Source organism: Protomyctophum parallelum (genome assembly GCF_964188405.1).
Source record: "Protomyctophum parallelum genome assembly, chromosome: 15".
Taxonomy (NCBI): Eukaryota; Metazoa; Chordata; class Actinopteri; order Myctophiformes; family Myctophidae; genus Protomyctophum; species Protomyctophum parallelum.
Window position 1 is genome coordinate 13,788,093 of NC_139710.1, and position 27,626 is coordinate 13,815,718.

The window sequence follows — 27,626 nt, forward strand, 5'->3', positions numbered from 1 at the left end:
CCTAAAGGGTTCTATCTATAAATGCACAAAGTCTCTGTACGTCGGTCTGTCTGTGTGTAATCCACGTAACTCGAGAACCGCTCGCCCCACCGCAGGGGGTGCAGTGGTCGGTGTCGAGTCGGTCGGACCAACTGAGGTCCAGAACCGCCCCAAAAAGGCCTCTGCCCAGGCTCTGGACAGGGCCCTTATGACCATAAAAGGGACACAGACATAATAACTGGGTGGGGCATGCATTTCCAATTTGCATTGTTCCAAGTAGGACAGTGCTGTAGAGGCTCCAACGCATAATATCTGGGTGGGGCATGTATTTCAAACTTGCATCGTTTACAGGCACTGCTGTTTAACATGCAGCACATGACCTGCTCAGTGAGGGAGTAATTAAATTGCTTTTCAATGTTGGCTTTTTAGTGCTGTAGATCATATTTACCTGTGTTCAACCTCACTGACTGTTCCCTACAAATGAAGGTAGCATCTATTCTCTATCTTTATTACTAGCCCAGTCTTTATTGACAGATATGCATAGCAACAGCACTTAAAAAAAGATGATCATGTAACCTGGCAGCATTTTAACCATGGTAATGTCCTATAATTTATCACTGGCTCAATGTAATTTACAGGAGAATGGTCAGCTAGCAGAACGTCAAGCCAATGAGCATTTTGAGCGTCTGTTCGAGACCCTGCAGGAGAGGAAGACGGAGATGTTGAGGTCCATCGAGCAGTCTCGCAACCGACGCCTGGATCAACTCAAGGGACAGGTACTGTATAGCGTGTTTAATGTAATCTACTGTAAATGTACTGAATCTTTCTGTATGCACGCGTGTCCGTGTGCCCCCCACATATCTCGAGAACCAACTGATGGGCTTCAAACTCTGTTGTTGAGGGCTCGATGGGATTGGCCAAGTCGGTCTGGTTAGCGGATCTCCAAAAGTATCTTTAAACCAAAAATCCACATGGAACAATATCACATCATAAACTGCTTTCAAAGTATAATTATGGAGATCACTTCAGATTACTGCAAAATTACTACAAAAGATTACTGCAAAATTACCTGGAGGGGCTTGCGTTCCCAACTGGCATTGTTCCCAATGGGTATCGCGTTGAGCTTAATTAATACAGTGACATCCTGTATAAATATGGACAACCCCACAGATGTCCATTGGCACATAAAGGTGCCATGCTTACACTGTAAATATAAAAGACTATTTAATCGAGCATTAATGGTTTTCTAAAATATTTACTGTGCATTTGATATCAATTATACAAATTAAATAATTATTTTCTTTCTTAGGTGGACGAGTACCAGGGCATGCTAGAGAACAGTGGTCTGGTGGGCTACGCTCAGGAGGTTCTGAAAGAGACAGACCAGTCATGCTTTGTACAGACTGCAAAGCAGTTGCACATCAGGTAGAATTTATGTTCTACCCTAACCAGAAAATGTAAAGGGAGGTTTATGCATTCTTCTTTCTGCCCCATTAACTCCACGTGACTTGCAACAGTGATCTGGGCTGGGGGCTTCATTCAGACAGAACCAATAATTGCAGACGGGCAAGATTCTTTCTCAAGAATACAAACTGTTGGTATTCTCCTGTGCTATGTGTTAGAAGAAGGGTTCATATGTCCTGAAGTATGATATCCAGCACAACAGAAGCCAAAATGAAAGTAAGAGAGTGGCATTACTGAGGACGGCTGGAAGAGCTAATATTGACAAATGGCTAATATTAGCTAACACCCCTTGTGTTTACACAGCAAATAAAGCCATGAAAATACCTGACTGATATGTTTTTGTAGTGTACTGTATGTGCATATGGCAGAGTATCATCAGAGCCATTGAAACACGACGGAGTTACTCTGTTCACTTCATGGGGCCAGTCCAATGGCGGCTCTTCTACATGGACTTCTATTGGCGAAGTGTTAGGTGAAGAGTGACAAGTCCTGGACCGGAAGTTGGCAGTGCACTGGACTCAGGCAACAGCCCAGCTTTAATCTTAAATTCCTTTATTTATAGTTTATTTTAGTATACATAAACATTACAGAGACTTTAGTTGACTTGTCACTGTGCAATACTTTAAAACAGTTGTCATGTTGTTGCACACATGCCTAAAATGCCTATTTGCCCCGCCCTCGTTGAAAACAATGTATTCAAACTCCAGCTTGTCACACTCCAGGCTGCATGAACAGCGCTCGAGCACTGTTTTCTGACCCCTCAATGGCGCAACTCCCTCAGCTATATGGCTCTGAGTATCATCACCTTGACTAAACTGACTGAAGTCTCTATGTGAAACCAGTTGGACTGTGGTATAATGCAAATTCATTACCACTGCCAAGTTAGTTTGATTACATCTAAATATTCACATCACTCCATCTCCAGCTCTAAGTATGAAAGGAACAAGGCCCAAGTAGGTGCAATCATCTTAAGGCTCAAGTAGGTGTAAACATCTTAAGGCCTTCAACCACACAATCAATTTGACTAGTTGGGTGAAAAGGGAATACCTGAAGCATAATGACAACCATGTATACTCACCATTGAAAAACACAGCGTCTGCATCGGGCACCAAAGGCACCTAACGGAGCACAAAATATGACTAGATGGGGAAAGAATTTACTAAATTCAGCGATTTCACTATGAGAAATGGTGCATTGTCCACATACAATACATGTCCTTGTGTTCCCTGGCTCAGTGTGTATAATGGGGATTTGGTCTGTTATTTTAGTGCTAAAGTCGTCAATCTGATTATGTGTTTTATGGGCCATGGGCCATGTGCTTGGTAGTTAAGGAAAGTCTTGAGGACAGGTGAGGCCAGACTTGATGGTATCCACTAAGTTCTGTGGCCCTTGCTCCAAGCCTGCTAATTGATCTCCTTTAGCAGCTTTGGACATTCAGAGTTTTGTTTCTTTCAATGTATTGTTTCTACAGTTTTCCCCACAGAGTTTTAAGCCTATTATTTACCAATATTTAATCATCGTCATCTGACGAAGTGTTTGAAACCCATCTTAAGAAACTATAATCTAGAATTATGTAAAAACTAGAATTGTCATTTTTATGGATATGAACATGGACATTCAGAAGATATCCTGTGTATACATCTGTACACATTTGTATTTGTTTGTATGACAAATGTCTTAGTTTTTTTTAAAGAAATCTCAGTTTATTTTGTGAAAATGACCAACTTTTACTTGGTACAGAATCCAGAAGGCCACAGAGTCACTGAGGACTTTCCACCCTTCAGCCGACCCCTGCTTTGATGAGTTTGCACTGGACACATCCAAAGAAGAGAACCTGCTTAAGGAGATGTGCTTTGGTGGAGGTAGGAAGAGCACATTAACCACTTGAATCCTGTTCTGTAGATCTGCTGTTTTTGGGGGGGATAAAAAAAGAACTATGAGAAATGCTTAACTTAAATTAATGTGGTTAATTAAAATATGCAATTTGTATCAATGTGGATAATTAAATTCTCTCCCTGACATCACATTCAGTTTTATAGAGCTGGGTGTTGGGATCGCTTAATCTCGCCCAATATTCATTACTAGTGCCCATTCCTCCATTACTTTCACTGGCCTGTGAACTGTGCTGTGTGTACAGTTCATCCGCAGCTAAATTGGATTACAGATTACAGCCTATGATCTACTCGCAGAGGACTTGTGTTGTTGTGTTGTGCAGCTACAGTATCCCCTGGTTCAGTGCTGTGTATGCGGTGTAGGCCCATTCTGTATGCCTCTGCTCAGGTAGAGCGTGCTTTGACACTAGTCATACATGGTCAGACTCAATGTTTTATTAATGCCAGCCACATGGGGTTTGAATCAGTCAGCATCTCTGGGTTTTGCCGCATAGAGCTATACATTATCTGGAGGAAAGACTCCTCTAGGCTCTAAAATATGATTAAATTCAAATATACAAAAGTATAGGTCAATCAAGGTCACCAAGATAAAACGCAAACCATAACAGCCATAAAATAATGTTGATATTCATTTTTATGATGGAAACAAGCGCAAACTGATTTCTTTATTCCAAACCTTTGATTTGACAATGTTTAAAATCATTGTCTGATCTGGATCAGAATGTTGCCAACATCCAATCTTGAAAAACCTAGCCACCTATTGCTGTTAGGCAGGTTTAGTTCTAGCAGAGATCTGTCCTATTAGAGGCTTTTAGAGTTAATAACATTTAGCTAGTGAGGTTACAGTTGCCCATGTTTAGACTTCATGGAGATTAAGATGGCCACATTGGGGGTATGCCAACCCAGTATTAACAGACAGACCTATCTGGATGGCATTATTCTGAAACGGTTATGTCAGTCATGATTGAATTCCAAGACCCCATCCCCTACTAATCGATATTCTTTATATATATTGCAAAAGGATTGTGCTCTAAACTGGGTGTCCTTTTCTGGAAAGCACTATAAGCAATTGATGCCTCTGGTTACTTTAAGGTAATGCTTGCTCTCAACTGGGGGAAACTGTAGTGACATCTACACACTGCAGTAATTTAATCAGTTATTTGGCAGATGATGCAGCTGTTTGTCCTTGCACTAGAATGGATTTAAGGATCATTTGCCTTTAGGCACATGTGTTTGTGCTAAAAAAGAAGGCAACTCAAACGGACTGTAAAGCCTGAACTATACTTGGTTGCGTGCATGTGTTGTGCACTGAAAATAGGCAATCTACAAGTTCACAACACTGCAGATCTGCTATGAGTGAATAATGAAGCCATTTCTGTCATATTTATCCCAGAAGAGCATGTCTTGAACCATGTTCCCTGACAAACACCATTTAGATCAGTCATTTTCCATTGTCCGCTGCCCTATGAGATCACACGGCCTCACCACTACATAATGCTGTATGTGTTGGATTTGTTCCCACCGGGCCTAGCCTGGCCATGTTTTGGAGGCATCTTTTCCTCTCTCAAACATAAGGGTGCGTTTGTGCTCTGCCCTGCAAACCCTGGCTTAGCCCTGCCGTGGGGTTTCACCCCACGCTTTGCTGCTGAAGAGGCTGCAGTAGCATGTTTCATTTTACTGCCAAAGTGTTCCATCGCAAACAGCGATTCTCATGTGTATGAGGAGACTTTGAACAAGGGGCACTTTGACAAAGTCCGCTTGACAACAGTACTTCTCTCTCTTGAGTCTCTTCTGTTTCCATGGAAAGTCAACTTTGAACCATCTCAACATTTACCCCCCCATCAGCGCACTCATGTTCTTAGAAACTTTCCTTCATAGTCGAGTGAGAACATGGAGATAAATGATATGGGCTTAAAAGGCCTTGTGAAATGAATAATTATGCGAGAAAGAAAGCCGCTCCCTGTAGTGTAACTTATCCATGCCTCTTTATTCCTGGCAGTATGTAATCAATAGAGCTATTTTCCTCAGAATAGCTGAGCCTCCTGGGATGGCTGACATTTGTGATGACTGCTGCTCTCTTCCACGTTTATTGCTCCATCCAGGGGTGCCACAACTCCAGTGCACTCTGTAATCCAACTAACATCTGAAAACTATGCGTACGTGAAAAGGTGTTTTATGACGAAAAATGTTTAAATTGTCACCACTTTTATTATCTTGTATCATGGGTGGCTTTTATTCAGTGCACCAGTGTATTCTCTGAGAATTGTGCATTGTATGAAAACAAATCCCTGATGATTGTGACCACACTCTGCAATTCTAGCTGTACTAGCATGTTTCCATAAATCTGGCTACAGGGAGAGAAAAGAGTGGGGTGAAAGGGAGATCCCCTCATTTTCAACTTCGGCCTCTTGTCATATATTTCTGCTCATCTCACTTAGTAGGCTAATAACACCCCCTTCTGTCGCTTGTCAGTAGGGCTAGGATTTAGACAATAATTGGGAATGTTGAAAGGGAAAGAAAATGGGCAAATGATTGAACATCAAGTACTTTCCATAATGATCCTAGACCTTACAGGATGAGGACAAGGACCTCTATGGGATTCTGTCTCAGGTAGAAAGGCTGAGAACGATAACAGATGATTAGGGAAGATGGAGTATTGTGGTGGAGATGGAACGGAAAGAGAACAGAGGATAGGTGGCAGTATTTCCTTGATCAAAAACCAAACTGGAGCCTGAGTTTGTCAAAAGAATGGAAATGAAGGGGAATGGAATGATACAATGGAGGATGAGTCGGCACAGTGAATGAGAAGGGTAGGATAAAGCAAGAGGGGTGAAAGGGGGCAAACTAAGGCGGGGGAGAAGTAATGGAAGGGATTTGCAAAGTGCATTTCCTGGCAGTAGATCAGTATGGGAACCTCTTAGCACAGTTCGCAGGCTCCATTTATTCAAGACCATCCTGTCCATTGTCCTAAGTGGATGGTCCTGATCCCGGGCCAATCTAATCTTGGAGATTCTTACATAATCCAAAGTTGTTAAAATGAGACTTTTTGGGCATACATTTAAAGGTGTAGTGAAATGACCATATCTGTGGTCATCATATGGGCATACCTAACAATGGATGCCAAAAAATGGGCAAATTCTTGTGTTTTTTTTAATATCAAAAGTCCATAAAAATATTTTTTAAATTACTTCCTGAAAACTAAAACGTGCTGCGTGTTGACGTGTCGAGGCCCACATCAATAAAAGCCAATAAAAATTAATCACCATTCCCATTGCTTCATTGTCCTCCACAGCTGGTTTTGATTAAAGAAGCTGTCTCATCCCTCCCCTGGGGGAGCGATGAGACACCTATGTTTAGGTGTTTTGGGCTTTATGAGCAATTTTGCATCATGATCATCAGTTGCTAATGATTTCCGTCATTTGGATTCCATAGAGTCCAACTTAAACACTGACTGCTCTGCTCCATAAAGCTAGTAAAGTTGAGGCTGTTAGTTTCTTGCTGTTTCTGTCCTGAGTAAAGTCGTGCTTTCATCTGAATAATAACCACTTTAAAGGTGTAGTGAAATGATTTTCACACTTTTAGACCATATCCATGGCTAACAATGGAGTCCATAAAAATATATTTTTAATTACTTCGACGTGTCGAGGCCCACATCAATAAAAGCCAATAAAAATGAAGCTCACCAGTTTGATTCCTATGCTTCATTGTCCTACTCATTTTAAACTTGAGCATCACGCTAAAATATGTATATAGGTTGTGTATAGGTTAGAAATTATCTCCTGGCTTTGCCCCACGTCGCTGTCACTTTGTTTACATGGGACCCGGGCAACGAGAAGAAATTGTAACTAGACACCATAAGGGTCATAAAAAAAAACGGGTTACAAAAACTCACTGGTGGAGCCTCTGAGTGGCCTCCTCCGGGCCCCTATAGAACAGCAGGAAGGTTTTGCAATCTAAACCTAAGTGTTTAGGAAAAGGAGTACTAGTGTTTCACAGATTGGGACTGTATTGTTTTTTTTCTTGAATCCATAGATCTGACACTGAAAGAAATGGACCGTTAATTCAGATCGAGCTGATATGATCTCGGCATGTAATAATTATTTCCTCTGTTTTCTATCTGCTCCCTCCTCCAGTCCCAGACCCACCTCTGATTGACCTGTCCCGTAGCAGAGTTTACAATGAAGGTACCATCTGCTGGAGGCTGTCTGAAGACCACATACCTACAGATCATCATGTTTTAGAATTTCGCCGGTGGGTACTGTTACACTGAATTCACAGCAGCAGCATTTCCCTTCCACATTCTGAGAAAGCAGTGAGGTTCAATGCATTCTCTATGGAGAGGAGCGAGTAGCGACTGTCGCTTCACTCACCGCGGCAGATGGCGGAACCAGTAAAAAGCTGAGCGGCAAAGTCGACCACATCTGCAGCTGTGTGCCAACCATCACAGAAGCGCACTGTGCTCTGGATTAGGCGTGGACGAGGTGTACACAGAAATGGACTACTGTGTATCAAAACTGTACTGTATACAAAATAAAGGTCATTTGTCCAGACTTTTTGTTTTTTCTTTTGAAAACAAAACACCTGGACATTTGCATTCATCAGGATTCTGGACAGTGGCTGTTAATGTATTGAATTCATTGTTATAGATGCATTTTTACACTAAGATTTTGCTGTGTATTTGACATCTTTGACTTCATTTAGGAATGTGCTCATACAGTATGCAAACGAGAGGACCATTCCACTTGCTGGTGGTCAGCCATATGTGATGTGACGTATCCGAATTAACCAATTCATGTTGTTTCCTCCTCTTCTCTATGCGCAGACTTGGGAGCCCTCACCAGTCCCCATCCCAGGAAGATGGTGAGGACAGTGGGATCTGGAGGGCCGTGGAGAAGGTTTATGGTACAAGCACTGTAGTCTGTGATCTGGAGGCCAACAGCCTGTATGCCTTCAGGGTCCGAAGCTGTCGCAACTCCTTGTACAGTCCTTACAGCCCCGAGGTCACCTTCCACACACCACCTGCTACTGGTAAGCATGACAACTCCAAGACTGTGGATCCCAAACGGGGTGCTCTCAGATAAGTTGTGTGGATGTCACAAAGTCCCAAGGCACACCTATTATTATTATTATTGCAATCTATACAGAATACACTCCAACATCCTGATGACAGCTGTGCATAAAACAAAATTTCGAAAGGACTCTATCTATCTAAAAGGGATGTTATGTTTTAAATATTTTCAGTATATTTCCGAATACACAACCGAATTATACGCTTCCTTATTTCTGGCATGTAGTTATTATTATTATAGATTTATTATAGGTGATACAAATAAATACATATAGATTATAATAAAGTTGTTTCCAAATTTCCCAGCCTGTGATCGGCAAGCTCGCAAAGCCTTTCTTTGGGTGTAAAAAGGGAATGGCTGCACAATAGTGAAGTGAAGTTTTAGTGGTGGACGTGGTAGCATGTACTGCATGTGAACATTGATGTACCGGGTGGGTGACGGGAGATGTTATTAGATTGCACAAGCACACACACTAATGGCAAGTTAGTGAGATTGTGTGTGTTGTCATGACTCATTACTCTTCCTCAAGCTGAAATAATTTCTGAGGTATTTTTTTTAATGCAATTTATGCTAATTGCTTTTATTGGCACAGATAAAGTGTTGTTATTTTGAGCATTGGGCTGCTGGGTATTATTGAACTAGTCCCTTATCGGGCCTCATTTTGACAAGGCTGCGACTTAACGGTATTTAGAACCGTGCCAGATTTGAGGAAGATTATCAAGTGAGACAGATGCTATACTGAACTGTGTCGTAGAATGCATGGCAGTTGGTGAAGCGCAACGTCTAGGCTTTCTTTTTTCCCACTTCATCACCATGGTAACGCCTTTTTGTATTTCAGGCAGTTGAAACCGCCATACTATTGAATGCATTTTAGGGATTTATTTGTCTATTGTGACAGCTTTGAGAGGAACCCTGGAGTTGTGGAGTTTATTCTGCATCTGCTGTTGAATTCTTAAAGCTTGCCAGAAAAACTCTTGGTGGATTTCATTCAAAGCTCCTCTAAAATATCTATCATGTGTGTGTATGTATGTATGTATATATATATATATACACCATCTCATCCATTGCCTGCTAGGCCATCCTCTTTATTTTACTCCTATTCAATATGTGGAGTCTAAGCCATTGCATTTGAACTTCTAGACCTTTGGAGTTATGGTTATCCATACCATAGCATTTTGACATTTGGTGACATGACATGCCTCCCTCTGATCTGTTGGGCTGTACTACTATCATGTATGCTCTGAGCAAGACTGGTTGTTAGTGTTATGTTTGGAGTTTCACATTCCTGTGTTCTCTGGTTCGTGTAAGAGGGAGCGGATGGATTCACTGTGTGTCAGTAATGAGGTGGAATTTTGGGCCAGGACAAAGGACGACAACAACACACACAGCAGGAGGGACGCGACACGCGCAGTCACGCTCGTGCACACACACACACACACACACACCCCAAACTACTTCCTTTGACTTCCACTACATATTTCTGGATTAAAAACATTGATTATTTTCTTATATCAACAAATCTGAAGAAGTTATAAACACTTATTTAATTGTATTGGCCGCACAGCAGTGTCATGCAAAAATAATGCATTTTAGCTGATGAAACACATTGGTTCATAGGATACATGGAGCCAACTCTTGAAAGCACCTGACCTGACATGTCTATTGTTTGCAATTATTCTATTACTTTTTTGATTAATGATCGAATAATCGAGAAGCACACGTTTTATAATTTGTTTTCATTTCTTTAGAAATGTCAACGTTTTATTTAATCCACTAAACCAGTTTGGTGTAGAGCAGTGTCGCACAAAAATAGAGAATATACAATCTACAAGCTTATTTGAATTCGCTGCAGTCAAGGACTGTTAATAATCATTGAGATGTTGTATTAAATACAATCTGAAAGAACTATCTTATTAAAACAATCCTCACGACACATTCAATTATATTTTTTGTTACCTAGATATTGTTGGGTAAAAACCTTGTATGCCCAAAACCAGTGCTTTTCAGGAAATGTATACGTTTATTATTTAATTACAAGCTCTTGTGTAATTTTCAGTGGTTAAATCAAATATTTATAAAACCCTCAGACAGACCTAACCACTTTATGTTTATGGGTGAAAAAAATAAGAAAAGAAGAAATTATACAAATGCAGATCTAAAAGCTCATAACATGTCACTCTGCTACATGTAGGGAGCTTGTAGATCGAATACTTTAGTACAACACTTTTAAGAAGTATAAAATGGGGCATTAATGTGAAAGAATACCCAGTTACCCACCAAGATGAAATATGGAGATTTAACATAGCTGCTCTACAGCGATATTATATAGCTTGAGTAGTACAGTCTGGTGTGTGGTGTGTGTATCATGCCCTAGTTGTTATGAGAATTCCCCTGGACACATGCTAATGAAATGGGCTTCCCCAATGTCAGCTGCATGAGATGGTTGAGTGAACAGGCATAATTATGTCAGACTTTATGTAGCCTATATTATGCTAATGATGGCCTTTGGCCCATTAACTATTTATAGAGTTGTTCATTTAATCATAGACTGATGAGGCCTATAATGACCAGATTTCGCGTGAGAAATAAGGGTTGCTCTGTATCAGAGGGGGCTGTTCTACATACTGCTAGATTACAAATTGCTCTTTGATTTAGCAGTTTGAACAGCTGTGGTATAGCACCCTCTTGTGTCGGCATGTGATTCCCTATATTTACATTTATGTCTCCTGTCATGTTTTACTCTTAAGCTTGTCAAATCTGTTTTACCAATTGCTCTGTTCTCATTCTTTCTGACTTGTAGCCTTTAATTTCCTCTTCAATGACAAATGTGGTTTCTCTACGGAGCGTCTGCTACTGAGTAAGCGGCGTGACAGTGTGGAGAGCGTGGCCAGCATGGCCTTCCTCCTGGCTGCAGAGCGAGTGCAGACTGGTAGCTACATCTGCTTGGACTACATCATCGGGGACTCGGGCATCTCTCAGGGCAGGTAAGCCTTCGAACGACAGTAGGCGGAAGTTGCACTTAGTAGGGCTGGGCAATTCACCGTGAATCTAATATAATAATTTATATTCATTTAGAACCAACAACCTGCGTAATCTTTCTCATTTAGGTTAATCGCAATAATTGAGAAGCAATTTCAATTAAAAACTTATATTCAACAATTTCTCAAAAGTTCAAATAGATTTTCGAATCTACTAAATCAGTCTGATTTAATAAGCTGTCTCAGATAAGGCTATGTTTCATCTGGCACACTTGCCTCCACATGCAGCCAGAGTGCTCTTGTCTGAGCAATTTGTAGCTTACTTTTTAGATTATTATATAGGCCTCCAAATCAGGAAAAGCTGGTTTATTCATCTTTATTTGTGCATTGTGCCATAATATTAAAAGTGAAACATGCACAACCTCTGTTTTGCAGGCACTTCTGGGCCTTCAGTGTGGACCCTCGGTGCTACCTGGCCAAAGTGGGTGTGGTGTCGGACTCCAAACTGATTGAATGGTTCCACAATCCCAGAGATACGAGCAGTCCTCGGTAAGTTGAAGTCAATGATGTTCATGCAGATAATGCTACTTTCAAAGAAAACACGAGTGCTGCTTACTTGACCTTAATTTGAACCGGGTAATTACATTTTAAATACCCCATTTTAATTACTAAAATACTACATGGGCACCTAACTATAACACACAGTACACCACACATGCACACGTAAACATATGCACTCTGTCTCACTGCATGTTATTGAATCATGCCTAATCCTGTGATGTAAGAGAACCAGTATTAACTTGTAAACAGCTTAGTCATTGACAATGCCTGCCTTTCTCACTGGATCAGCTCATGTAAAGGGGTGTGAAGGAATGCATTTGTGCAAAAATAATTCTATTCTATTCTATCATCATGCAATGTAAATCATGGCAGGTGACAGACTTCCAAATGCTGTGCAACATTCAGAAAATACTTTGACGCTACCATATTCAGCATTTCTAAGGAAGTTCATTATCTGACACTGATTGGCAAACGCTTTGTGTTCTACCTACACAGGAGACACTGGGGAATTATTTCAGTCTCAAAGTGACAACTAAATTGCCATTTGCAATTATTCCTCAAATTAAGTCACGCAAGGAAGGAGCAAGACAAAAACGCATACTACCAAACTTGACAAGTTACCTGAAGATCTCAATCCTAAATGCATCCATATTTCAAAGGTGTGCAAGTGTGTATGTAGGAGGAGTGCTATAATTTGGAGAGGATGATTGCAAAGGATTACAAAGGTTTTATGAAATCTAAATGTGCACTGAGCATCACAGTTAAAGTATAGTTGTATGGCAACCCCTACTGTTGAGAACTGGTATTGCAGTATCAGTACTGGTCGATTGTGACCACGGCCCAAATTTCATTATAATGCATTCTGAATTTAGAGCTTTCGTTTAATGTTAGAAAGTAGACTAAATTACCTGTCACACGCCTTGGTTTCTCATCCATCTCCAGTTATGATCACGACAGTGGCCATGACAGTGGCAGTGAGGACACGTGCTATGAGGTGTCCCAGCCCTTCACCCTTCTCACAGTTGGCATGGGAAAAATCTTCATTCCGAAGGCTTCTTCCTCATCCTCTGGTTCCACGGCAACTGCCTCTTCCAGTGACCCTGGCAGCCGCGTGCTACCCATGCCACAGCGCATCGGCGTGTGTCTGGATTACGACGCGGGCCGGGTTTATTTTTTCGACGCAGACACCATGAGGTGCCTTTACGAGAGGCAGGTGGATTGCTCTGGAATCATGTATCCTGCCTTTGGCCTCATGGGTGGTGGCAAAATCCAACTGGAAGATTTCATCACTACCAAAAGACTGACTTTCTAGGCAGATATATTGGGATGGGAATAATCAATGTGTCAGGGACCCCTTGTGTCTGGGTTTATCCTGGATGTGAAATGATCTATAATCTACGACTACTCTTGTGAGTGTCTTGTACTAAATGAGAGATGGGGTTTCTCTGAGAGGGTAACAGGGTATGATCCAAGAGATGGGTCTAAAGATCAAAGGTTGCTTCTTAAGATCTATAGTAGATCTATAAATGGTGGTTTTCTCCAAGAGTCTGGTCTAGTATGAGCCTGCTTGTGTGTGCATAATGTATAATCTGCACATGGCAAGACTGTCACTAAATGTTAGATTTGGGATCTGATCCCAGATACAAAGACAATCGGTGTAGATACGATTGGACTTCTCTAAATACCAAAGTCTCTGTATCTAATAAGCATACTGTACTTGACCAGGTTCTAATCGACAAGACGTACAGCAATGGTCGACTGTTTGTTGGCTGCAAAGCTAGTCTGCTGTCCACTAAAGTCAATCTTAATTTTTTATTCTTGAAATGCCTTCTAGTTCACTGTTAAATGTTCTTTTGCCAGGGTTATTCTGTATACTTTTAAATAATTCAGGTTCACATTTTATTTAGGTTGATATTCACGTTTGTGTATAATTGGAATTCACATCGTTTTGACTGATATTCACCACCATGGTTGTTTCTATTGTCATTTCTGAAGTAGCCTAACTATTTGTCTCTATGTACTGTAGCAGCACAGGTCCAGTTGTAATTTTAGTTTGACCCGGAGAGCTGCATTAAAGCTAGCACCTTGGTGCCTTTTTTGTTTTGTTTGGGAAGTTAGTCACTTAGTTAGCTAGCTCTAGCAAGCACATGTGGTGTGTCTATTTCACATGTATAATAGCATAGGATTATCACCAAAAATATGTACACGTTTGGGATTTTACGGTAGGCCTATACCTATACAGATATTATCTCATGATTTTAGTTTACATTATTCCATTTTGGTTTTGTAATGGCACACCTTTAACAAAATGTTTATTTAGCTATTTTTGCACACAAAAAGAACACTTGCACATGTTACTCTAGTTGAATTTTGTAAACATAATAATCACATTGATCTCTCACTGTAACGCACACACAAAATATGCTTTGACTGTCACTAAACGTGTCATGGAATATTTACCCAGTTTTAAAGGCACCTGGTCCACAGCATTGAATGTTGTCTTTAACGAATCAAAATGCAAGAATAGTTGACCTGTATTCAATATCAGCATTGTGTCTACAGATGTTTTCTATATCAGCATTGTGTCTAAAGACATTTCTTAGACACTAGCTGTCAATGCTGTGATTCAGGTACAATAATCGTGTCTGACTTAGTTGGCTTAAGCAGCACAATTTTGTTTGCCAGCAAGTCATGGACCTAGAAAAACTGTTGTGGCTGATCATGTTCTTACAATGCAAGTGCTATCATACAAATCACAGTTCAAGATATTGTTGCTTGCATTGCAGATAGACATAACATTGGGATCTCTTTGACTAGCAGATCTAACATGAGGTCCAGTGGTGGGTTTGGCCATCAGAGATGGACATGTAAGGGGTTGATTGGCTTTGGTTAAATCCACTCAGACATTTCAATCTAACATAGACACGATAATCTGTCTAACTCTTCTGAATGTCTGTTAGGTCTGCACGTGTGCCTGATTGTTGGTACTGGGTATTGTGGAGTACTATATCCTATGGGAGCTATTCTGATTTTAAGAGATGTGTTGCATTGGAAACCTGGCTTGAGGTAGTTTTACTGCAGCATGTTTGGCACTTGGCATGTCAGCCTTTTTTAGATTTTATCACGATCCCTTTTGGTCATCACAGGCAGTTCCTGTTCACTCCCTCATTCAGGCTCGTCAGTCGTGTATTAATTTACACATGGAGGGTCAACCCTGAAGCCAAATTTATACATTGTCGTTTGGCCGCATAATTTGCTGAAAAATACATCCATTATTTTCATCACGTCACGCGGTCGTACAACAAAGTTTAATTTTGCCGTAATTCTACTCAGTGGTTCCTCTAGTACATTGTTGTACTTTCATTGATATGTTTTTATTCCGGGAGGTTTAGGGTAATTGGTGTGTGTTTTCTCAGGTTTCTGGCCGCAGTTTGGCCAAATACTACCTACCTCTCAGACCTGGAAAACCTTAACTACTATACCTTTCCTCTCAGAAATGAGGTTAGTTTGTTTTTTGCAGCTTTTGTTAGTGTCCTTTTCTCATGTTTGATAATACGCTAAATTTAAACATCTGATTTTCAACTTCATGTACATATTTTGATCTAGATTATTATTTGGAGTGAAATTAAACATTAAACTGCTATCAGTACAGCTGCAAATGGTTCATACTATTCTGTTCGTATTTGTTGTGTAGTTTGTTAACCCTCAATGTAAGTTTGACAAATGTGTCGCTATTGGTAAGTTTATTGTAGCAAGTAGATGTGTCCCTGTTTGTCGTCTTCAAGGGCATTTTCAAATGGCAGTAACATCCCTTTTTCTCATTTGTAGTGTTGGTTTGCCAATTTTCAAGCTTCTTTTCCTTGTTAGGTGAAAAATATTTTAAATTACATTATTTAATATTTTACTCATTTACAGTCTTATATATATATAAATGTTTGTTGTATGTGAATCTTTTACATACTACTTATTTGTTGCCGTATTATTCAGTTTGAACTGCTAACTATAACTCCTAAGTTACAGGCCTGAACCGCTACGTGTTTTTAAAATGACTGTTCTTCAACACCTAAGTCCATGCAGTTACAAAATGGCAGGTTCAGGGCTTTCTTTTCATCACAGAATGTATTCTTGTAATTTACAGAACAAACTGAATGTCTGTTTTATTTTTGTAGATTTAGTTTTTCTGCTCTAATTTTTCACGGGATCACAGCAACATTACAACTACTGTAGATATAGAAGTTAATTAAAAGACTTGTAATCTTAGCAACATAACTGACTAGGAAAATAATGCATCAGTAATGCTGTTTAACAGTGCATTTAAAACCAAATATGCAGACTTGCTCCCAATCTAATTTCAAGCTAGCACTTTAAAGTCTATAGCATGTCAGCAAAAGGTTTGGCTCTGCAGGTGTGTTAAATCGTTGTGCAATATTACCTAGGCTGTGAACAGAGCAGGAAAAATTGTGTAGGCCGATTGGGGCATTTTTCACTGTACTTTTAGAGTTTGTTATACAGTAGCTCTTGCATTTAATAGGAATATGAGCGACACCTTATTTAAATTTGGGTGCATTTATGCTTGCATAAAATGTAACTTGTTTAAACTCAAATAGTGACAGTGTGATTCTCCAGAGGTTTGGGATGTGGTGTGTACAACAGTATGGTGGCTTTCTGTAAGTGTAGTATGCTTTAAATGGATCTAAAGTCTATCTTGATTCCTAGAAAAGCTGTGCTTTTTACATATGCTGTTTTACCAATAAAAACTGTAGTGTTACTTTTTAACCAGCGTTGTTGCCCATTTATTTACAAGACAATTATTTTAAACCAATATGCCATTTCCTCGACACCTGATCTATCATACACAAACTATACATTTTTTGCATTTTTAAACATTGTAGTTTTATAACAAAGTGTGTTATTTTGGACTTTATACAGTGATTATGTAATGCAGTAATTGGTAGACATGGAAAAACCTAGGCTATTCCTAATCCAAATCATTTCCCTTGTAGAATTTCTCTAATCTTGAATAATCCCTGCGTTTTGTAAATTCAAAGTCAGATTTGTTTGGGAATGGTTTAGCATAGCCTATGTTGGAGATGCCTAAAAAGACTAAAGAAAACAACTGATACGGTACGTTTGATTAGGTATGCCAGTGTGGTTCCCAGTTTTAGTTAACCACATACTTTACTACACTGGTTATTTGAAAATAGCTAATCTACAAGCGCATAATTAAAAATTAAATGCATTTTGGAAAGATTTTAACACTACACATTTTTAGATTAGTGTCTGTGGCCAAATGCATGATTAATTTGGGTGTCCTTGACATGAAGACTTTTGAGAACCACTGCATCCTAAACAGCATTATATTCCGCAAAGTCTGCGTTTTGCATGATGTTTTGCAACGAGAAGAATCCACCTGCGAAAGGATGCTTGGCTGGCTGGAGACGGAGGAGGAGGAGGAGGAGGAGGAGGAGGAGGAGGCGGTGAACGGACGTCACAGTCGCCCATACTCGTGGCCTGTTCGCTGCACGCGGAAGAGACGGCGGTGGGAAAGACATTCCACGTCACTGAGGTGTACGTCGCTGGCGTCAGTGCGGCACAACAACTCAACAAGGTGCTATTCCTCAACGCTTTTCTTTTTTTTGATACGCTGCTTGTACATTTCGGATTTAAACCCGTATAATGGACCACGCATTTACATGCTCGTAAACCGAACGCATATCTCGACCCATTTTCTGTACGCAGTTGCCTTGTTGAAGACATTGGACTTGTGCTGAAGGTAGGTGTGTGTGTGTGCAGTGCGTTCATGTCTCGCTCGCTAGCCGAGACACCGGTGCATTGCTATCATTCTGAGCACCGGTGACCTCTGAGTATGCTTACACACACATCACACACAGAGACAGCACAACATGTTGTTAGTCATGTTGTTTGCAGCAGTCCTCATCTAAACGAGATTATTAGTGGTGAGATTATTGCAGCAGGCTAAAGCCGCCTCGCTCTCGCCATGATTCCGTATCACTGCACTGCTCTGCTCAGTGAGCCTGGAGCTTTCCTCACTGGACGTTGTTGACGTTTCTGTTTGACAGCTCGCCGCCCGCTATGAGGATAGAATAGAATGGCTACATTCAGATCTGATGCAGCAATAGCAAAAGGCATTCAGATTTCAGTTTAAAACTAAATGACACATTGTAACCATTTACTAAGACCACTGAGCAAAGGGCAATGATAGGCCTATCACATTATAGCTACATTGATTTGAAATGAATGCCAGTATGAGTATCACTCACTCACTGTACAAAATGTATAGTGCAGTAGCATATAAAGAGCAACAGGATAGGACACAGGCATTAAGATGTTTGTCTACATTTATGGTGAATCGATTCTACAGTAGGCTACTATGAATTTATGAAACATGTTGGACAAAATTCTAAGCCTCCAATTTATATATTGTAGTCTTTATCCCACAATTATCTTGGCTATGTACTGTATAGGCTACCGCTACACTAAGGTTATAATGCTTTATTATTGGTCATTGGTCAAACTATACTCCTAGTCATACTGTACTAATCTTGTAGGATGTGGTAACTATGATGAGTATTGGTTAGCCTGAGATGGCTTAGTTTGAATGCTTTTTAAAATTTGTTTAATCACAAAATAATTGTGCAGCATTGTCATTGGTTATGATTATGATCATTTTCCAAAGATATATTCTGTACTTTATATAGGGTTTTCTCATGTGATCCACGTAGTGCCATACAACATGAGATTGCAGTGTTCTATTTGTGCTGTGGGGTGTGTATGTGTATGCCTACTTATAATTAGTTGCAGGATTTTAGATATTGATTTCTTAACCTTTGCGTTTGTTCTTAAAACAGGGCTGGGCTTATACTGGGATGTTGTCTTATGCAACTCAAGTGCAGTAAGAGCTCCAGACAGTTGTTTTGTCCACATGCCTTGGCCTGTATGGAAGAGATTGTCGTATTTATAACCTTTTGTATTAGAGCCCTGGCTTGAACTGACCACATCTGATATCAACCAAGGGAGATAATAGCCTCTACTGTAACTAGTGTACTGTAGATACTATGGTAACATACAGTAACCATTTCATAGGGGTTGCACTGTGTGAATATAAATATAGTCAGCAATATGTCTAAGCTGAAACATTTCTAAAATTAATAGCCTGTTGCAAGCACCTACAATACTTTTTGAACAGAATATTGACTTTCCAGTATGTCTAAATCCATATTAAAATGGCAAACAGTGTTTTGCTATTCAAGACAGTACTAGCAACATCAATAACTGAGCACAACATGGGTAAGTGAAAGTGAGAGGTGAAGTGGTGGTGTATATTACTTTTAGTAACACAGTTAGGGTCAGTTGTCAACTTGTCAGTAGGTACTGCAGTGACAGAGCATGAGGAAGTAGTTGTCTGCTCTCCTGTCATTGTGTAGAAACAGCTTAATGCTATCTGGTAACACTGCAGCAATGTTTTTCAGTCATGTATCCAAGGCCAGTACCAAGTGTACTCCCATGTAGCAGCCTTTATGTATGTCAATTAATTGAAAGTAAAAAAGAGTGGCTTCACTTTAAGGTAAGTTAGTCAAGAGAGGCAATTTTTTAATCAACAGTGCGTTTAGTTTCAGTTTGAGGATGTTTGTCTCTAAGGGTACGGGACAGGTATTTTAATATTTAAACTGGTCGATGGTCACATGAGATGGTTATGCTCAGGCCTCAGAGTCCTTCTAAACAGGAAACTCATTGTTATATCTGAGAATGTATACAGTGATGTGTTGGCTGGACTGAATTTATCTTATGATCAGCATTAAAACTAACAAAACTGTCATTTATGACAAAACACAGACTGGTAACTTCCCTCCTTAAGTGTAGCATACTGTACTGTACTGTATCTTCAATAGTTCCAGTGTTTACCTCATGTTAAAGAGGGTTTATCTTTCACTGTCACTATTTATTTGATTATGAAGTAATTGAAAGAATTGGAATACAAATCACTGACAGTATTCATTCTTCCTTTACTGACTGACTTACTTGACACGTGGAACTTCGGTCCGCTCTTACAATTAGTGAGATATTAAGAGTTTCTCACTCCATCTCTCTCTTTTTGTCTCTGTCTTTGATTCCGCTATCTCCCTCGTCTGGTCAGTCGCTTCAGTTTCTCTGCCGGTGAGCTGCAGTGGAATGTGGCATGACAAAGAGATGTCAGGCCCCTATCTTTCTATTTAAAATATTCACACTCAAGGACATTACATAATTTACAGTAGTTTAACATTGATCTTGATTAATGCCTAACGCTGTGACATCAGTCTTACAGCATGTCCAACTGCATTTTTACTGTCTCCTATTTATTTTGAGTTTGATTAGAAGTATTGTGACACTTCCGCAGGACATAGAAATGGAAAGGTAACTTCTTTATTGGTGGTTATACAAGATACTCCACCATTGCAAATGCAGAACACAATTTGAATATATGCAAAAATGCATTCTCTCATCCTAGGACCCATGCTCTTGAAAACAGCATAGAGCTCTATAGCATGTATGGACCATTGACAATCCCACGTCTCTGCTACACTGTTTCCAAAGCCTACAATACATTTCTCTTTACTCGTACAATATTAAAATGGTTTTGTTAAGATATTGAAGATCTGAGGCAAATTTATTTGACTATATTCTAAAACCGACTAGTTTCTCTAGAGAAACTGTTGCGTTCATCTGAGGAATTTATAACATAACAATTTATAACAATTTGAACAGTTTCCTGAAAAAAAGAAGAATTTGGTCAATATGATATCTATCTCTGTGTATTTGTATTGTCTCCAGTGTGAGTCATGATTGTGGTGTTATAATTCCCTCCAGCAAGATCCATCCATGTAAATACTGTAGGTAACCCATTATGAAACCAAGTCTGTACTCACACATCAGTTTCTCCAAGTATATTATTGTTATTGATATATCCTAAAGATATTAATAAAATTCCTCCTTAGCGTTATGTCTAATTGACTTTTCAGATCTTAGATTTTGGTTGGTGGTTTGTCTTTTGAGTTTTGTGTTCTCCAGGGAATTAATGTTAATGTTTTCCCCGCAGGTTGTGCTTCTATCTCACTTTCTAGATGGGTGAATCAGGTTCTCGTCGCTCCACGCTTGTCTCCCGCCTGCCCATCTTCCGCCGCAGCAGCAGCAAGAGGCAGGACTCTCTTCCCTCCTCTCCTTCATCAGGCGGTGTGGGAAATGGCGTCCACACCTCCTCCCCCTCCAGCACCAACTCCAGCTCCGGCAGTACGGGCAAACGCCGGAGCCTCTTCCGTGCTCCATCGCTCCGCTTCAAGCGAAACAGCGAGCCACGTGTCCAGCCCATCAATCTCAACCTTACACCCCCGCTATCGCAGGGCATGGACTCCAATGGGAACAGCCAGCAGGAGGTATCGACGTCATCATCTTCGATGACGGGATTCAGCGAGGGCCGCTCCAAGATGCGTCACTCTTTCGGGTTTGGCAGTCACAAGCAAAAGAAGATCACGCGCTCTCAGACGGAGGATTTTGAAAAGGTGCCCTCTTCGTCATCCTCCACGTCCAACCGAAACGTGTTTATCAATTGTATCAGCAGCTCAGGGACCAATGAGGGTGATGATTCCGGTTTCCTTGACGATTACAGCGCTGGGAGCAGCAGCAACAACAAACGGTCTTCGCGCCAGAAGAAGCAGCTGTTGCCAAAGTCTTTCTCAGCTCACCACCGCTTCTCCCGCAACTCGGATCACCACAGACCCCCGGAGGTGAGTTTGGAAGCCCCTAGCTCCACAACCATCACTCCGGGAGCAGGGGGTCTCACCCCGGGGTCGTGGCCCGGGGAACTGCTTGGTGCCGGGGGTGAGAGCTCCCTTCAATCCCCCATTGTATCGGAGGACCGAACCACAGCAATCACCCCTTCAGAGTTCGTCCCCAACACAGAGGACTCTGTGTCGGAGGTGGATGCCCTACCAGTCCCCAGCCCTGATGCAGGAGGCCTAGCCCCAGGACCTTCCCCAGCACCTACCCCTATCCCTGGGAAAACTGCTGATCCAGATCCCCCTAACCCTCCTCCTACTCCAGAGAGCAATAGCACGGCTGTCTCTACCTCCCAGGTAGGGTGCTTTACTGCTTGTTTTGTGTGCCTGCTCGACAGTGCTCGTACATTGTGTTTTTGGGAGTATTCTAAAATCTAAAGTGTTCCAAAGAAGTGGTTTTGTGGAATCATGGGACCTTCAGGGGTCACTCAGTCACTCAGTGGTACACTGCGGGTCCCCAGCCAAGTTGAGAGTAGTTAAATTGACCTGTAATTAAATTAAATGTCAATCAAAAAATGTGCATGAGTGATCATTCTAAAATATGTTTCACTATGAATAAGCTGAGCATGTACAATTAAGCAATTTATACAGTTTAGTTTAAACTGAAACATCTTTTGATATCTCTTGGACACAAACATTTGAAATGGCCATGGCCTAATCAAAGTCAATTTGATGTTCTCTGACATAAAACATTGTAAAGCCCATGTACTAAAGTGCTTTCAAGCAAAATGTTTTTACATTTTTCACAACTCTAAATCATGTTTAATAACCCTAACAAAATGACTTATCTTTTCATTTTGAAGTGCATGCCAATAATAATAAATATAATATTCTTATTTATATTAACTGGGGGGGGACGACGACGACAAACAAGCAAAAACAGGTGAAACTAGAAAATTCGCAATTTAAAAAAATTGCAGAGTGTGGTTGCCGCAGTGGCTTACATATGCCCCTCCCACTAGTATTGCCAGCCAATTACAATTTCAAGTCACGCCTTAGATCATGCGTAAGTAATTCGGAGGGGATTTAACCCCCGAAATTCATGTTTTTGCGACAAACGGTTACATTTCTCGCATTTGCGGCGCCCCCTATGGATGAAAATGGAATTGCTTTTAGAACTTGGTTGATTGAACCACCCCGGACATGTGATTGAAATTTGGGATGGATTGGACATTCCGTTCGTGATTTATGGCATTTTTTGTGATATAGGCCCCTCCTACTAACTTCGGAAGACGATTACGGCCGAACGATACGCACTTTCAAAATTCTGCGGCTCAGTTTTAATTGGATGGGTCCAGAGATCACGTGTGCCGATTTCTGTGAGATTTGGACGAAATCTGTAGGAGGAAAAGCAAAAAGTGTGTTTTGGACAAAATTCAAAATGGCGGAAAATCTATCATGGCGGAAATGGGCGTGGCCTATATGGGGAGATGCGTCATGACCCAAGGAATCCAGGGAAAAAATAATTTTGATTTTACGACCTACGGTTCAAGAGTTATAAGCCAAAAGGTAAAGTGGGCTGTTATAGCGCCACCATGAGGCCGACCGATAAAATTTTAGGGTTAAATAATTTTAGGGATAATGTTGAATTATCCCTAAAAGTTTTGTAACTATAGTGATTACAGTCTCCGACGAACAAATACTTTTATGTGAATTTTTGCCTTTTCCCATTCATGTCAATGGGGAAATTTAATTCACTAATAAATTCATATCAATTAAACTATACAACATTTCTCTTAACAAAATACAAGCACACGATTCCCGATTTTTCCGGTCAATTTGACATATGGCTCAAGTGCGTACAGCGTACAGTGTGGGAGGTATAAAGCGTCAAAATAAAGACTACTCCAGTGAAATAATAAGTATAAAGTGTTACAATTACTAGAGTCTGGTTGCCCATTCGGGCAACCACACTAACAAGCACCAAAACCAGAATAAGAACGCAAAACATTATACAGTAAGCAGATCATAACCTAGCTATGTTAAGAGATTAAAAATGCTACTGAGCTTGCTTACCTGAGCACCACAGGCAGGCTATTCCAGAGTGTGAACGTGCAGTCACCTTTAGACGTTAATCTGTACAACCAACAAAACTGTATCCGTGGATCACAGGATGTGTGTCGGCAAGATGCTCAGTGATGTAGTTAGGTACCAGACCTTTGATAGTTTTAACAATATAATCTTTAAATCAGTTCTAAAATGGACAGTGAAGCGCAACTATAACTGGGGTGTTATGCTCATCTCTTTGAACCTGTTATAAGCCTTACAAATGCATTTGGCAACTGATGCCAATGTAAGGTACTTTGACTGAGGCAAGAGTAAAGAACATGGAGAGGATACATGGAAAGTAACAACTCTATAACATGACTGGATAAAATTGACCTTTTTTAGAAATTTGTTCCGGGGCGGAGGAAACGATATTAAACAAGTCTCTTCACTTTAGAGTTAATACAGAGGTCTGAATAAAACAATAGACATGGCCAATGGTGAACAAACTACCAAGATTATCCTGTAACAGCGATCTGGAATGAGGAGGAGAATCTTGGATTTCTCTGCATTCAATTGAAGGACGTTTTAGGAAATCCAACAGTTAGGCAGGCCTTAAGGGAAGAGTTTAGATGTTATACTGTATATATTTGTTACTGTATATCATCAGCGTAATAATGGAAATTGACATGCTTACAAACAAATGACCTTAATTATTCATCAAATGTCTGCTTCTCAGGTGTTCGTGACACCGGCCCAGTCCAGTGCTGAGAAGGCATTACCCCCTGACACCAGCACAGCCAACAACACTGACTACGAAACGGCGGTTTCCCTCTCGGAGCCTGAGACAGCTGTGCCCTGCCTTCCCCCGCAGCAACAATCAGCGGAAGAGAGGAAGGAGAGGGAAGAGGAGAGGAAGGAAGCCTGGCAAGCGGTGTCAGTGGAGGAGAAGAAGGGTTCAGCGGGCGAGAGGACGGTGGGCTACCACACGGAGACCACCAGCGAGAGCGAGGCATGCGTGGTACGCAGTGAGGCCTGTCACAATTATTACACCATCGCCTAATCGCAATTATTTGAGATAATCGCAATTATTTGAGATAATCGCAATTATTTGAGATAATTGCAATTACTTTGCAAAATTGTGACAATTGTTTCCATTCATAAAGTATGCACGTACAAATTAATCTAGTCGGGAAAAATAGCAAAAAATAGCAGATCTACTAGCGTTGCGACACGTTGTGACGTTGTGACGTTGCGGCTATTTCCGCTGTTTTCCAAAAGAAATTAAGGTATAAAATTATTAAATGCATGGCCTGTTTTGGCCTGTTTTGATTATGGGTATGCTATTAAATAACAAATGCACAGCATTTTTGTAAAATCTTTCCTGCGCAACCTTTGTTTACAAAGCCTAAGAGCCAAACAGAAATGGAATTTATATGTGCCAGTGTTCAATGCCAAGAACACAATAAAATCGCAATTATGTGAATCATAAAATGTCCTGATTGTAACAACCCTAGGTACGCAGTGAGGGCTGTCACTCCAACCCAGACAATACTGACCGCAGGGTGAGACACACGCTGTCCTTTCAGGAAGGAGGGAGGGGAAGCTGCTGCGGACGCCATGAACCCAGGTCCTCACACCTGAGGAAGCCGCATGCTGGTAAATGGGCCTTTGTCAACAACACGCACATGCATTCACACACAGTCACACTGAGGAAGCCCCTGGCGGGGTACCGGGGGTAGGCACATGCTCTTTGAACGCGCATTCACATGTGGATACTCACGCACACACCCACGCACGCACGCACGCACGCACGCACACACTGAATGATCCTGAATGCCCCACAGTTGTCATTTTGAGCACATAGTGCTTGTAGCTCCCAAGTACAGTGTGTGTGTGTGTGTATGTGTGTGCTTGCACTCGCAGCTAATCTCACATACCATTAGGCCGATCAGGCGTGGAGCATTGTCCAGGGTGTTTTAGGGTAGGCTTGTACAGCTTTCCTGTGTTAGCTGATCGAAGGTCGCATTCTCACCTCTAATTCGGTAGACTCGATGCGAATGGGCGGAGAAGTTGGATCATTCTTGCATATTTAATTTGCTGCGTTTGCCTTCACACTGCGCTGTCAACATATATATATCAACATCAATAAATCCTAATACTGGGGGGTCAAATCATGACAGGCAATTCCTGCTGTCAAAAAACACTTTGTTTGAAATTTGGTGTCCTAAGGATGAATACATCCTTCTCCCCACACAGTGTCAGCAGTGACAACACTCCATGTTTACGCACAGACGGAATTAATACTTTGTACACTACAGTGTTTTTATGTGTTTCCTTAAGCAATTGATTAATGTACTCGTCATATTTCAATGAGGGCTTCAGTCTCCTTATTTTCCCACGTCTATCCACGGTAACGGGACATCTTTGTGCTGCGTAAAATTAATATCCCTTCTCCGTCTCCAACTGTGTTTACTCCTCATTCATCAGCCACATAGTTTGCTTAATTTCCTTTATTTGCTGCGGATTGCATTCACACCTGCAGTGAATCGATGTCAGGTGCCCTTGGAAGCGAAGTGAAACCCCCATTTTTTGGCGAAGTAGAATCCAGGTCTTTGTTGCGGATCAGGATTCGAATGAGCCTTCACACCTGCCAAACGAAGCGCACATTCCAACAATACGCAGCAGGATTCGTTTTAATCGCAGTATAGCATGCTGGTGTGAATGCGACAGAAGTGAGTGGGAAGGGTTGTAGGGTTGGATCATGCCTTGAAGTTATAAGGGTGACCTTGTAGGCCAACATCAGTGTTTGGAATACCTGCCGGGAGCATGCCGGGAGGCCAATTAGGAGGGAGCTACTGTAGTCAAGTCCTGCTACCAACTAGCCAATTACAGCAATCTTGTTCCGGTTTGGAACATATATACAGTACATTTATAAACATGAGAACATACCCCTCAACTCCCAAATTACAAAATGCTTAATGCCTGAACACATTCAATTCAGTTCAAGCGTCTTAAGAGAGAACGATTTAGAGAGGAATTGGGGCATGCCTGATGTCAGCACACAGATCAGCACACTTTTTTTTCTTTTTTTTGTTGCATGTTATGGTTTTTATTGCTGTTGTGAAAATATCGAATGTTAATGACCCAGTTACCATATAATGTCAGTCCCTGCTTAGACAATTAGAAGAAAAAAAATCTACTACTGTAAATCATACCATGAAATATCACAGAACAGGATGTTCAGCTAAAGCTTCTCAGGTAACATAGATTTTCTACATTAATCTCTAGCCCTGGGGCTATGTTTTCTGCAGGTGTTTCACTCCACTTCACCTGCCAAACTACACCAGGCGACAACAACACATTTTAAATGCCTTTTCCGGGCATATTTCTCTGAAACGGTCCCTGTGTCTGACAGGTGTAAACACTGTTTGTCATCCTGTTCTGTGCATGCATGACTGAGGCCGGTCTGGTTGTGTTTAGGGACAGTGCTCAGACAAAAGGCGGATCAATTAAACTCATAAAACATTCCATTAATAATTCCATAATTCCACTAAAAGAAGATATTGATTCCTGTAGTCTATGCTAGTTTCTTTCTTGTAATGTAAAGGAATGGCCATGGTTGTGCATTTTAAAACAAGTCTGATGGTAGTATTTTGCATGTATCTATGTACCATAAATCATCTAATAGTATAATTATTTGTTTCAACTGTAGCGGATACCCAGCTTTTATTAGCAGCGGGGGAGAGGGTACCTGCCCGACCTACACTCTAAAATATCTTTTCCACTTTTCCTCTCTGATGCCTCGGTTTTCTGGCCGCGGTTTGCCTGGGGAGCGACGCACAGACTAACACGTGTGCCTCACTA

At 41.0% G+C, this 27,626-nt stretch overlaps 2 protein-coding genes across 7 annotated transcripts in view; both read left to right on the forward strand.

Moving 5' to 3' along the window:
• trim36 (tripartite motif containing 36) overlaps window positions 1–16,719 on the forward strand; it is a 33,529-nt gene extending 16,810 nt beyond the window's left edge. For all 4 annotated transcript variants that reach the window (XM_083783146.1, XM_083783147.1, XM_083783148.1 and 1 more), the window contains 8 exons: window positions 618–755; window positions 1,289–1,404; window positions 3,184–3,305; window positions 7,469–7,586; window positions 8,158–8,363; window positions 11,205–11,388; window positions 11,818–11,931; window positions 12,886–16,719. In XM_083783146.1, the coding sequence (XP_083639272.1) occupies window positions 618–755; window positions 1,289–1,404; window positions 3,184–3,305; window positions 7,469–7,586; window positions 8,158–8,363; window positions 11,205–11,388; window positions 11,818–11,931; window positions 12,886–13,255 (1,368 nt within the window). In that variant the 3' untranslated portion in view covers window positions 13,256–16,719. The remainder of the gene's footprint in view (window positions 1–617; window positions 756–1,288; window positions 1,405–3,183; window positions 3,306–7,468; window positions 7,587–8,157; window positions 8,364–11,204; window positions 11,389–11,817; window positions 11,932–12,885) is intronic.
• Window positions 16,720–17,557: 838 nt separating this feature from the next.
• Window positions 17,558–27,626, forward strand: part of ccser1 (coiled-coil serine-rich protein 1) — a 163,843-nt gene continuing 153,774 nt past the window's right edge. For all 3 annotated transcript variants that reach the window (XR_014570407.1, XM_083784596.1, XM_083784597.1), the window contains exons 1-4: window positions 17,558–17,716; window positions 21,038–22,070; window positions 24,499–24,780; window positions 25,277–25,418. Coding sequence is in view for 2 of the 3 variants with exons in the window: in XM_083784596.1 (XP_083640722.1) it covers window positions 21,063–22,070; window positions 24,499–24,780; window positions 25,277–25,418 (1,432 nt within the window). In the remaining variant the exon portion in view is untranslated. The remainder of the gene's footprint in view (window positions 17,717–21,037; window positions 22,071–24,498; window positions 24,781–25,276; window positions 25,419–27,626) is intronic.